Source organism: Blennius ocellaris (genome assembly GCF_963422515.1).
Source record: "Blennius ocellaris genome assembly, chromosome: 18".
In the NCBI taxonomy this organism is placed as follows: Eukaryota; Metazoa; Chordata; class Actinopteri; order Blenniiformes; family Blenniidae; genus Blennius; species Blennius ocellaris.
The window spans coordinates 8157786-8172297 of NC_137667.1; the positions used below are offsets into that span (position 1 = coordinate 8157786).

General features: G+C 40.9%; 1 protein-coding gene across 1 annotated transcript in view; it reads left to right on the forward strand.

Annotated features, from left to right (window-relative positions):
* emilin1a (elastin microfibril interfacer 1a) overlaps positions 1 to 14512 on the forward strand; it is a 32946-nt gene that overhangs the window by 3526 nt on the left and 14908 nt on the right. Inside the window, exon 2 of the mRNA XM_080513539.1 lies at positions 14316 to 14432. Within this exon, the coding sequence (XP_080369665.1) occupies positions 14316 to 14432 (117 nt within the window). The remainder of the gene's footprint in view (positions 1 to 14315; positions 14433 to 14512) is intronic.

Consider the following 14512-nt stretch of genomic DNA (forward strand, 5'->3'; position numbering starts at 1 on the left):
GTGTGTGTGAGAGAGAGAGAGAGAGAGAGAGAGAGAGAGAGAGAGAGAGAGAGAGAGAGAGAGAGAGAGAGAGAGAGAGAGAGAGAGAGAGAGAGAGAGAGAGAGAGAGAGAGAGAGAGAGAGAGAGAGAGAGAGAGAGAGAGAGAGAGAGAGAGAGAGAGAGAGAGAGAGAGAGAGAGAGAGAGAGAGAGAGAGAGAGAGAGAGAGAGAGAGAGAGAGAGAGAGAGAGAGAGAGCACAAAGAAGGCCAAAAATACTTGAATGATGAAGTGGAAGGGAGAGATTCAAGGTGTCTGATACGGATTGAAAGAAAGACAAGAGGATAGGGGCAGGAAACCTGCTAGAAGAAACAGAAGATGTGGGCGAAAGCACAGGCGTAAAATGAGTGGATGAAAGAGGGAGGAGAAACAGGGGGGAGTGACACGACAAGAGAAAAGGCAGACTGACAGGGGAAGAATGAAGGGGAGTTCTTGAGTACCTTCCCCCTTTGTTACCGGCATTAGGTTATGAAGGAGTCAGTGCGACACACACTTTTATACACAAACAAAGTGACGCATCAGGGGGAAGAATGCGCTGGCCCGTGGCAGCGCGGTTTGCCCCTCTGACATCTGTTTGAACTCAATTGATCTGTTTTGACAGATGTGTGAAGTATGCCAAAAGTGGGGAACGGCAGCTGAATGAGCTGAAGACATCCAGCAGTGGTTTTATAAGGGGGGGGTGTCAGGACGACCCCGGGGCCGTCTGACACAACTCCTGCCAAAATGCCGGAGCTGCACGTCAGTGGTCGAGCTGCAGAAGTGGCAGGAGAAGTTGGGAGCGGAGCGGTGTGTTTGGAGCCAGGAGCAGGTGGACCGCTGACCTGTTTTGGCTCATTGGTAGTTTGACAGACGAGGCGTTAGATCACCTCAGAAGGGTAGAAATATCACACATGTCATCAGCATTTTGACCTTTTCATTTATCACATATGTTTGCATTTCTTCTTGTTTTTGTCCAACTAAACTGTGGTGAGTTGATGTCATTGACAGGATAGATGAAAAAGTTCAGCTGAGATTAGTGTTGCGTTGTAGGATTCATACGATCTGAAAAATCTATGCGTTAAAATTCCCAGAATAACACATAACCGACCGTTTTTGTCCTTATTTGATTTACTGTCGTCAGGCTAATGCTGGTTCATGTAAAGATAACAGCAATGGGCAGGACATGGACAGACAGCAGCTCCGAAACAGTTCCCATCTACAATAATAGTTAAACGCTCATGGAAACTTTTGTAGTTGTAACTTTGTTATTATTTTTTATAATAGCAATCGGTTAGTAGCCAGTGTGTTCCTGCCAAAAGGGAGTGGCGTTACAGTCCCAACACTTTTGTAAAACCACAATATATTATATGAGAGGATGACTCAGAGATGTAAAGGATGAGAACACAATGAGTGTACAACATGCTTCATAGAAAGTGTATACTCTTGCCAAGGACTCTTGGCAAATTCAATAAGTCGTACTTATATTACCTATGTCATACAGTATTATGGTGTTTCGTTCTACTTTTGTTTTTTTTGTTTTTTTGTTCAGTATTTCATTCTGAAGCATAGTTGTAGGCAGCCAGCCGTCCAGCCATCCGTCATGGCTGAAAAAATACGTGTTGTTCAAATCTGTCTAAAATATGTTCATAATGGCCATCACTATTTGGCATCGTCTAATTTTGCTTAAATTAATCTTTTTTTCGCTAAAACATAGCGAATTATCAGCTTGGGTAAACAACTTCTGGTTTATATTACGCCTAATAACGAGCCATGTGGTCTATACCTTTTGAAAGGCGGCCTCTGATTGGTTCGTAATTCTTTGACTCATCCTGATGTGTTCAAATGCTGGGGCAGAGTGGAGGAATTCGGACGGATTTTCTCTCCAAAATGCTGAGGACTTATATCTGCAGAATATCTATGGACCGATGATCGATCTAATTTTTCATTTCCAAAATGTTGACACATGTTTGAATAACTGCACATCATTCATGCTTTTCATTGAAGAATAAAATGTGTCAAATAAACTGTGAAAATGTAAATTTTGATAGAAGTATTGACAATCATGCTTGTTCCATCACCAATTTATGTGTAACTGTGACATACTGAGGTGTTGGGACTGAGCTATAGGAGGCTTGCAGATAATTAGTGTGTCTCTTTCATATTATAAGGTAATACTTATTGTTTATTCATATGGTAAATGCTTTTTGCGCATCTGCATTAGTATGTAGAAATATAACTGTCATCCACATTACATTTTCACATAATTATTTTGTGATTTGAGGGAAAGGACACTGCAAAGTTGCTATGCAGAGTTCCTGTGGGATGACCATTTTACCAGAAGTAGTTTTAAATGTCTTAAATTGGTCCTCAAAGCTGTTATACTAGTGCAGTGCTGCTACTCCAGTTAAGCTTCTGCAAGGACCAAACAAGCTGTGTTGAGTTTCCATCATCTGGGTAATTAAAGCAAATGTAGTTTTGTTCACAGGAGCCATCTGAATTAATGACGCCTTTGAAAGGATCAGTGTGGACGTCACAAAGCCGGAGCTCAACAGAAGTAAACTGCCTGCAGACACCAGTCTTGTTGTTTACGAGTGTATTTTTTGGATTCATGCGGCCAACCAAAACATCAATCGTAAACGCTTAAAAATCTGCTCTCACGTCTTTATAATTAAGCAACAAGAGCGTCTTTGTCCTGCAATCATGTGCCACTAGCTTGTCAGAGTCACAAGATAAAACTATAATTACAAGCGCTATTAGAGGAGTTGATGCCCCCCCCAATGCACTCCAGACCCATCGTCATGCCAACCGAAGGCAAACGGTCAAAACCCAAGGCGCTCTTCCAAGGCTCTTTGTCGGAAAAGACACTCAGAAAGACAAAGCACGCTTGAGAATGTAGGTATGAGAAGTCCAGGGGGCAGCACAGTGGTGTAGTGGGTAGTACTCCTGCCACCAAGGGTTAGTGGGTTCGAGTTCAGGTAGTCTGGTTTCCTCTCACAATCACAAAACGTGCATCTGAATCGCCTCCAAGTGTGAATGTGAGTGTTTTTGGCTGCCTGCCCGCGACCCTGCAGAGGATTAGGTGGAATTAAAAGATGGATACACGGATGGATGGGTGGAATTGCCCATAAGTGTGAATTTTATGGGCAACCCGTCCATGGCAGACGCTGCCCTCACCAGTTGTTAGGTTTGATTGGCTCCGGCGCCTTCCAATCTTGGCTTGGCGTAGATGGAAAAATGTTGAGATGGAACAACTGTCAGCCCCATTAAGGAGCTCAATTGGATTCAGCGTGACGATGTTCCATGTGCGTGTCATGAATATAGCTACATTCCATTGATACCAATGTCATGTAGACTTTTTGAGCTTTCTTTGATTGATTATGTTGCCTTATTGATTCAGACTAAAATGTCTCAACATGCTTGTTTTTTTTCCCCCCCCTGAAGGACCTCCACTAATATTGGAATTTGTGGTTTGGTGGGAAATGTCTCCACAACAATTGGGTGGATTGTAATAAAAACCCACTCTACTGAAATGTCAACAGAGGCAACTCAATTCAAAGACTTCAGCAAAAAAACATCCTCAACTCAACACATACAAGGGAGATAGACTGATGGTGTTTTGTTGGGTTGTTTTTTTTTTGCACATTTCCACAGTTCGTCCAAAAATCCAGTTGTTTGTTTGAGCCCCCTCAAAGCATTGCCCAGTTGTCTGGTTTCAACATCTCTTTACTTACCACTCAATTTCAAAATCTGCCAATGATCACTCTGACCATTCCCAGGATACAAGCCCAAAACATGAAAAAGCAACTGACTTTTAATCAATTGAATTACTTTGCAGTTGCTTTAATGATCTAAATCACCATGCATCCATCTTCTTTATCCAATTCAGTGGATCAGAGGCACCAGAGCCGATCCCTGCCAACTATGGGTGTTGCTGGGTTGTTTTTTTTTTTTTTTCGTTTTCTGTTTCAGAGTGGGGTTTTCCCATCATGGAAAGTTCTTGTACTTTTTTATAAAAAAAGTTTGAAAGTCTTTAAAGTTTAACATCTTCAACTCTGTTATGAAGCGACTAGAGCTAAAATGACTCGATCATTTTGTTATTTGGGCTGTGTCGATAAAACGTTTTGAACAATACTTTTCAATAACATAGTTTGGGGATATTTAACAAATACTTGCTTGCTAACTTGAGAAATACTTCACCTCACACGTTAGCATTACTATTATAACAATTTTAGAAAGCTAAAATCATACAACTCTGTGGGAAGGATAGTCTTAGCACAGTTATAGATACATAACTTTGAATTTGCAGTTGTTTCATCATATAAAAAATATGTATTTCGTGCAATATTGTGTTATAGTGAAAACAAAGGTCACATACTTTCAATAAGGCAAACTGTACCACTTTGTAATCGTGCGATTGGGCTGTAATAGGATTGTCCTCCTCTCGACCAAACCTTGGAAGGCATCCAACTTATCTTTATCGGTGTTTGATTTTAATTAGGTCAGTAACAAAATCTCCTTACATATGGTAATGCTAATGTGGGAAAAGGGTTAGATTCCAGACACGGTCATTGTAGTCTCATTACCATAACTTCCGGCATGCTTTGCATTTTGAGAAAGTCTTCTTCACTTTGTTTGAAGCAACCTACAGAGAATTAAAGACTTGGTTTGTTTCCCCGACACTCATCCCGACACAACTGAACATTTGAAACTCTAAACCTCCCTTCAAGTCAAAAAGTAAACGGCATTACAAGACATTAATGCTTCAGTGCAGCTAGTAAAGTTTCACACAGCTAATAATGTGTCCTGTTTAGGGCGACAGTGATTTGTCTAAGGGCTTTTGAGTAGACTTATGTTTCAAACATCCGTGTCACCATAAATGGGTAAAATCCAAGTGAGCCACAAAAAGAAACTCCTGCAAACATCTGACCCATAATATATCCGAGCAATAGTACCAAAGCAAATGGCACTATCATTGACATTCTCTGTATATCTTCGTGACCGTCAGGCTAAACAATCAGAGAGAAGTTTACACAGCCACCCGGTCCCTTGATGTTGGAACGAGTCCAGAGAGAAGAAAGGCGGTGTGCGTGAGTGAAACGGCATTTTAAGACGGTGCATTGAGGCTGGACTGGAGGAATGTCTGTGTTCCAGGAGCGAGTGCACTCGAGTGTGTGCGCCGTCGTCTGTGACAGTCTGTGTGTGTTTCGGCGTTGCTGCAGGGGTGTATCGTTACAAGGACGTTGGAGGGGGTGCTTGACCTCGGGGGTCACAGTTCAAACGCCAAGACCCGCCCAGTTTCCATCCACTCATTCAGGTGGCTGTGGAAGCATTCCCCCTTGAAGCTAAATGAAAGATCCCTCAACAATAGGCGCCGCCAAGTGATTTCTTTGTTAGAGCATTAAACCTCGGCCCCACCCACCCCCTTTCCTTCTTCCCCTCTTCCACCCACTTACTCTTTAGGTCACTTTTGTCACTGAATATTTTCGTATTACCCAGAATGCTGTTGTATTTAACTCCCGCAGAGGTGCTGAGGAATAAATTGAACCTGGTATGTGTGTGTTGAGAGGTCAGACTGTGACTTCCTGCCTGGCTGTGAAGTGCCTGTCTGCTGTTTCATAAGGATACCGGATTTATTGGGGAATAAAGTGATGCTGAGGCAGGTGCAAGAGTTCCTCTCATGCTGAGTTATGACTCTGTAAATAACTATAAAGGTATGTGCGAGGGACGTTTCAGTGCTCAGCGCCTGGTAGACAAATAACGAAGGCATAGTTTGCATGTTTCACTCTGTAGGAGACAAAGTGTACGTACTTATCAGCAAGCGCCGGCACTGGCCTCTGTGTGTAATTATTTCCACCGTGCTTTTTATAGCTTCTTAACACTTGTCATAACACCATTGTGTTAGTAAAACCTCCTACCCAAATGTAAGGCTGATGCATTAAAGCATAAAATACAGTATTAATTCTCATAGGAGACCATCGTCTCAGGCACCACATGCAGCGCAAAACAATCTTGAGCTGGCCAGACCATAAGGATGTCATAATAAATCCTTAAATACCCAGAAATCCAAATAATTATGATGCGTTACGAGAATGTCATGACAATATATAACCATTTACTAAAAACAAAAAAAAAAACGTATAAACCACAATTATCATTATTATCAACAATATTGAAACATCTATGTGAAAATAAACCAGAACTGAGAGTGTGTGTGTGTGTGTGTGTGTGTGTGTGTGTGTGTGTGTGTGTGTGTGTGTGTGTGTGTGTGTGTGTGTGTGTGTGTGTGTGTGTGTGTGTGTGTGTGTGTGTGTGTGTGTGTGTGTGTGTGTGTGTGTGTGTGTGTGTGTGTGATTAATGGCAAAGAGGAAAGTCTTGGTAACAAACTCAAAAGAAGTAATCATCAATTTTGGCCGTCCTGCTGTGGCCTAGCAGACATTTTAATGTCTTTGAGCTCATTGTTTTGGTTTTACAGCTCACCGTTTTACTGTTTTAGTTCACAGCATTCGTCACACACAGCTAGAAAATCCCCAGTATGAATTACAAGACCAAACAGTTGAGGTTTGTAACTTAGTGGTAAGAATAGTTAAAACACAAAGAAGCGACAAAACCATTTTCATCTGATTGACAAAAATCACAACTCAGTGTGATTGTGGTTTCACGTTTGTAGATTCAACAACAATTCAACACATTCTCCGTATGTGAGTGTTTACAGTGTGATTACAACTGGTTTCTTTTCCTTCAGCGAGCCCAGAAAATAAAGATTTGAAGGTAGTTTTTCTACTCATAGTGGTAATAAGTAGTCTGGCTTTTATGAGTGGATTGACACTTAATTTAGCGAAAACGTTTACTGTTCACAGATGATGATGTGCTAAGACACGAGGTGATGTGCCAGCAAAGAAGGAAAGAATAAGTGGCGGCAAAAAATTTCTTGTTAAATAAGATTTATGACTGCATAATGCAGCCTGCATTTAATATTACTGACCGACATGTGGTAGATGATAATACATGAAATAGAAACGTTTACACAGATGATATTACTGTTTTTGTGAATCACATTTTTCCTTCTTTTCTTTCTTCCACTTTGAATTTGCAGAGCATGAATGCACGATGTATACAACTGGAAACCATATTCACCGCTGTTCAGTCAGTCTTTTGCAATGTTTATGTTGCATGTTGATAACGATACGTTTATGATATATTGGCTCCCCCTAACAGATTTTTCAAATTAAGACACATCCTACAATCTTTCTTTCATGGCAATCTCATTGGACATATCACCTCAGTCCGTATCGCACTTTTTTTTGACATTTCTTATGAGCTTGCCAGTTAATCCTCATGCAATATCTTGTCCCACTTGAAATAAGAAAAACATACTATTCTCTTTCTAACACCATCGTGATCAGGCCTGTTAAGATTTTTGATGGTGCCACACATTTAGCTTATATATTTGGAAATCCCCCCATTGTTTTTTAATATCTATTTATAATCCACTTGACAAGAATGTAAGTTGACCTTTATCCGTTGATCAAACCAGCGGTTTCATGGGTGGTAATGAGTTGTTTAGGTTTAAAATGTGTATTACAGCTGGATGCCCAATCTCTTTGTGAGATATAAAGAAACACAAAGTTTTTTCATTTTAATTATTTAAATAAGAAGAACAAAAGGAATCAGGCTTTAATGAGCCTTTCAACTTTAAATACACTTGCTAGGAGTAGTACAAATCTTAAGATAACTAATACATTATTCACTGGAAATAAGCCTGCAGTTAAAGAAAACTTATTGGAAGCATTTCCTCCAATTGGGATGACGCAGTGTCCTCTTCTTATAACCCATGAAGAAAACATTGTGCTCCGGCTTTACATTTCCGCCTTTATCTGCCGCTATCAGACAAACATGCTGAAAATATGTATTGTTGTTGTAAACATTCACCGATAAGTGGAGGAAACGGTTTGGATAAAGGCGTTTTTTCCTGCGGTGCTGATAGTGTGAAGGAAACATGCAGATTGGCGGCTGAATTTCTCACTAACCCCAAGTCTAACCTCTTTTGTGAGCTTCACCCCTTCAAACGTCATATGTCAGCTTTCACAGTAATATCAGATTATTATTTTTAACCCAGGCCAAGAACCCACTCATAGCAGTAATGTATAGAAATATAACATGCATTTATGGATGATTATTCTCTAAATAATGCTTTAAAGAGCAGGAAAAGTGTATTTGTTTTAACTTTACTCCAGTTATTTCCGATGAAAAAACCCAGTTCAGCATGAAACATGAACATGAAAGCCAAATCTAAGCAGTAATGCTTCAGCACTTTCCTTGATTTGCCCACACTGGGAAATCTAAGCTCCATCGCAACCAAGTTTTGTGTGTCTTGGGTCACTTTGAGAAAGTTTGTCTAATTTCATGGTGAAATAATAACTTTTAGGGCATCTTAACTGCTGTCAAATGTCAATCTGAGTCGAATTTTACTCCAACTGTGTGTGGGTTTAGAGTTTAGTGAGTGTTCTTGTCTGGCTTTGTGAATGTGTGTCTGAGAGGGCGGGATGAGATGATTGTGTGTGTGTGTGTGTGTGTGTGTGTGTGTGTGTGTGTGTGTGTGTGTGTGTGTGTGTGTGTGTGTGTGTGTGTGTGTGTGTGTGTGTGTGTGTGTGTGTGTGTGTGTGTGTGTGTGTGTGTGCACACACGCTTATAATTGTATTTTACACTTATGGAAAAGATGCCAGGTTCTGTTAGTGGACTTTCATCCAAGCAAATCCTCCGTAGCCGTTTGGATTAATGGATCTTTATTGGATTACTGTTTGGAATGCTTCATTTCACACTGATGAGACAGAGTGCGAGAGAGAGACAGAGAGAGAGAGAGAGGGAGAGAGAGAGAGAGAGAGCGAGAGAGAGAGAGAGAGAGAGAGAGAGAGTTTAGGGGCTGAAATGTTTTGGAGGCGTTGTTCGTGCAGCACAAAAAAAATTGTCACAAAGAAGCAAACATGAAAAACACTGTGCTCTTTATTGTAATGGCCATACGCCTATTAGCATAAACAAACACACACACACACACACACACACACACACACATGCACACACACAGACGGGCCCCACTTGATGACATAGTGCATTCCCCAGTCTCTTACCTTAACCTTGGGCAGCACAGTGAAAAGTTTAACACTGAGCTTCACCTCACTCTTAAAACTCAGTCTTAACTTTTAACAATATTGTTGAACATTGTTGAAAGTCAAGAAGACCTGTTTGGACTGTCTAACGAGCATTGAGACCATGAACGATTGTGGATTTTTCTCAGTATGTTGTGTTTTGTTGTTTTTAATGGGCAGAAATCACTATGTTATTGTGCAGATGTTGGCAAAAAGTGTCGAGCAAAGTGCCAACTTGTTTGATGACTGAGCTGATGTTTGTTTGTACGTGGTGCAGTGGTTAGACCTCTCACCTCAAAGTGAGATTTTCCGTGGTTTGAGTCCAGGGCGGATTTGTGGGCCGTTATGTGCCGAGTTCACATGCTTTTTCTGTCCGTCAAGGAGTTTTGCCAAGGTACTTTACTTTTCTACCACAGTCCAAAGGTTGATTGGTGAAACAAAATAGGTGAGATTGTCCAGGAATCATTTGGAAATTCCTGTGAATCTATGTTGGATAAAGTGGTATTGAAGATGGACGGATACGTTTACACATCATGATGCTGGGTTGTAACTTAATTTAATGAGGTACAATGTCATCTTACAAAAGCGGCTTCGTGATTTTCAATTTCCAAGATGTCAACATGCAACTGAGTAAAGTGCAAGAGTCAGCACAAGATACTATAAATTGAAGAATTTATAAGTTGTGAACTTAAAGCTGAAAAAAACCCAACCTGAAGCAGCAATATGTTGGGATTTGGTATCGAGGGGAACAGGCTTTTTACCTCAATGTGTTGTTAAACTAAACCAGTATCACACATACATAGACCTGTTTTCCTCAGCGGTGAACCCACTGAACTGTGAACCATTTTTTTTTTTTAACCCAGCAGGTTATTAAAATGCTCTCTGAATTTTTAGTATGTGCATATATTTTTATGTGCGCTCTCACACTTAGTCATCCATCACGGAATATAAATACGTCTCGAGTGTGTGAAAATCCCTCTATGTGAAGGTGGAAAATGAAGCCATGGGGTGTGTACAGGATGTGAGAGTTTGAACGCTGCAAAGCCGGGAGTTATGGATGATTGTTGCATGTTGTACGTCTGAGGTAGGTATATTTATACGAGTCTCCGCGCCTGCTCTCCATCAGAGACGATGTGTGAGTACTGTCAGCTTTATGCTTTATCTGCTGTCTGAGACACTGAGAGTCACTAAGTCATGATAAGAGATGGACACTGAATCACTGTGACAAACACAACACAGGCCAGCCACAGTGGCAGTGATTCATCTCCGCTGTACCGCCCGAGTCACTTCAACTCCCGATGAAGAGTTTCATTGTCGGTAAGAAATATGAGGATACACCTGGAGCAGGATAAGATAACCCTAACATAGCTTCATACAGGGGTGTGCAAACTTATGAAAATGCACACCGTTTTTCTTCTTTTCTGATAACTTTTCTGAAACGAAGATGAAAAAATGATGCATGTTGAAAATCCAGCGGCCACATCTTTATCGGTAAAATGAGAGCAAAGTAACCTTTCACCACAAATATGTTCGAAGGCATTAAGGACTGCAATGAACACTCGGTAAGCCACATCTGTCACCATGGAAACCATTACAAGTTTATTTGATCAACCACACCACTAACATCAACAGCAGCCGATAAATACACACTGACAATAAACATAACCTTTGCCCCAATCTTTTTTTTTTTACTGAAGCTGGTGGAAAGTATAGTACAAACAAGTCCTAGATTTACATCATTTGTCAGCTATGAGCATACATCTATTCATGAAGTCACCCACGCAGCATGGATTTGATGCTAATGCTCCTCACAGCTGCATCACTGGTGTATCAGTGTCTCACTTAAAATACTGTGATCCACCTCAAAACAAATAGCAGTTATTTTTATGAAAATTACATTGTTGGACCATGATTGCACCATCTTGTGTGCGGGCTTGACATTATGTTTAACAACCCTGGTCTAATGCCATGGGGAATTGAGCAGAGCAGCAAGACTCTGGAAATACACGGAGGAGGGAAGAGCTTGTTTTCCAGAATCTGGCTTTAAAATAGATGATCTATGAGGATTTGTGTGTATAATCAGTGTTACAAAAGTCTGATAAATACATTAAACACAGCAGACCACAGAAATGACTGTGAAACAACTCCTGGATCGCTGCGATCCACCACAAATCTGTGGAAACTGAGGGAGACGAATCATGAGTACTGGATCATATCAGCTAAATGACATTCACTGATGCTGCTGTTGAGTACACGCTGAGGCCAGCACCTGCAAAGTCTCCTCTCTATTTAGATGTCCTCGGGGCAACGTGATCTGCTGTGAACATACCAAGGAAGAGACGAGTGCCTACTAACCAGGTTCATCCCAGTCCACATAGCTCTGTTTTTCATATAAAGCTGGGATTGAATTGGCTGAAGAATAACCGGCACTGGTCTGCATTAACAGGATCAGGGAGATATCGAGACTTAGTGAGACGGAAAAACCTTCTTTTTATCCCCTACTCACATGTTCTGGTGTTAATTTAAAGAGCAGGTGGAGAAATTTACTCATTCATCACATGAAGGATTTGATATGGGCTTTTAAATTTAATTCTATATGAGGTGATGGAATACTCGATTATTCCTGTATGGAAAATATGAATATGAGTTATTGGCAAGATGCATAAATGGCACGTTTATGTATATATTCTGATTTCTAATGGCGGAATTCTTTTGAAAAGAATAGAGGGCAGAGTAAAAGTGTATAATGTATGAGCGACATCAAGCGAGAGTGATACACGACTGTCTATGTTGACCTCTCATCCAAAATGAACTTGAACAGGCTTCTTCTCATTAGCTGTGTGCATGGGTTTCCTCCAGGTGCTCCGGTTTCCTTTTACAGTCCAAAAACATGCATGTGAGGTTAATTGGTGACCCTAAGTTGAAAAAAAAAACATTGTTACATCACCAGAAAACATCTCAAGTCATTTCTGTGAGCTGCAGAGCCAAAGAAATTCCATCTGTCTCCTATGACTTAGAGTGGCGGCAGAAATCTGCAACACCTACAGAAGTAATGCCAACATGACCAGATTAAGATCAAGCGTTCCCTCTTTTGATATATGTTCCTACGTTGCATGGAGGAAAGCCTTCACCGACGAGCCTGGCAGCTAATGACTCGTGTTCATTTTCCCACGTACAGTAGTGAGAGGTCACGGGGGGGAGGCCACGAGGGGTTAGGACGGATCAGACAGATAAACTCTCGGTGTCAGTGAGACAAGCTCTGGAATGAAGGAGAGGACGGTGGTCCTGTGAAGAGACCGGAGGCAGATAATAAACAGAGATACACGAGAAGACGCATATACTGGAGGAAAACTGTGATGGGGAGGGGAGAGAAGAGGATATAAAGACTGACAAGAGCGAGAAGATAGAAAAGACAGAAATGAGGGCGGAGGGACGAAAGCTGCTGATTGACTGTCCAGCATGAAGGAACTCCTTGTGTGCTTCGACTTTTATCCATAAACCCTTCATAGTTCTGTTCCAATGGATCCAAAGTGACACTAATTGGCCATAATAACCAATGTGGTAATAGCAGTGGATGAGGAGTCTGTGTAATATGAAAATGATGACGGAAAGCGACTGAAGGACGTCTGTGTCTTAAGTCTCTCTGCAGTTGTTATCAAGAGAAACATTTGAGGGTCAGAGGAGGTCAGGACCGACTGAGAGGTTTGCACACTGTGGGAGTAAAGAGAAAATATTCCCCCCAAGACTCAGGGAGGGAAACAGAACAGGGGTATTTGACCACATTTTACCAGGTGGGAAGAAACATGACTCCAAATGAATGTCATCTGCTCTCTGTCAGCTGGTACTTTGCCGCATGGCCACAAACTCAATAAACTCAGTTTTATATATGAATCAGAGTAACAGTTTGAGCCTCCTGCATTTAGGTTTCACCTCAAGTATGAGTGTTTGATTTAAAATGTAAGTCAACTGATTAATTGAATTCAAAAAAGAGGAACTTGTATCAAACCTGCAAAGAGTTAGCAAAGTAATGTGAGTATAAGCTCTGAGTTTTAATTTTCCAGCTGCACATTAAAGGATAATCGGGCTTCATGGCAACCTGGGATAGTTTCCATTTAATTGGCTCTTGCAGCTTTATGGGCCTTGCCGCTTTTAGCACAGAGGTCCTGGAAAATGAGGAACTGTGCCTAAGAGCTTGTAAAAACTATGTACAAACAGAATCTGTACTTTGTTGACGATTGTGCTTCATATATCACTGATTGTTTTTAAGTCTAATTGAAAGGGAATACTCCAGTTTGTCTTTCCTGCTGATGTTATCCTTGACCCAACACAACTAGCTGTTAATGAAGAACTCTTCGCAGAGTTATTACTTGGTCTGAATGTAAATTTACTGTCAATTGTGACTATTCTGCTTTTCAAGTATTTAAATACATTTAAAATACATTGTTGATGTGTTTAAACGATTAACAAACTTTAAATACTAAAAGGAAGATGAAAATGTCTCCATTTTGTAGGAAGAAGACATGATAAGCGGAACAGGAAGAGGGTCTGGTACACTCTCAAAATACCAAAAGTTAATACCAAAAACCAAAAGTCCACTTGAGTTTGTCTCTGTGTGTTTCAGCAGTGAAAAATGCAACTTTAACCTTTAACCTATTTCACTCAACTTTGCTATATAACTCTAACCCTCATCTGTTTTTTAATCTCAAATAACTTTTGCCTGCAAGTGGTGAGGAAAGATATTGTTTTCAACATTATATTGAGTATTTTTAGTCTGGCAATGGAAAGCAGAGTTAATGTTATTATACAGTATAAACACTACACAGAGATGTGTGTGCCTGTGTGTGTTTTGCACGCTGATTGGTGAGGGGAGCTGGAGAGGCAACAATGGCAGCTATTGTTGAATTCATGCACTTATCCTGAACCGATCTGACATTTGTACCAATTTCTCTTGACTGTTGAAGAATAATAAGCAAGTCCAAGGTCTGAGATATGCATCTCAAAGCCCACAGTGGGGCCTCACAATTGACATCGTAGTAGAATTTTTATGGTTATTTTTTCCTCTTTTTAGCTGGAAACAGTGAAGTGTGTGTGTATATATACTGACAGCCATTCATTTGTCGATTCCCTGTCTTCTGCTTATGTGTGTGGTTTCACAGGAACTGGTGTGCTTATGTGGTCACACGCACGGTCAGCTGTGTGATGGAGGATGGCGTGGAGACGTACATCAAACCGGACTACCAGCGCTGCACCTGGGGCCAGTGTCCCCGAGTGGCGTGAGTATCTCTTCTGCATCACATCTCTTCCTTTAAGATCCTTAAATAACAGTGCGAGACACAGAATATATAAACGGGAG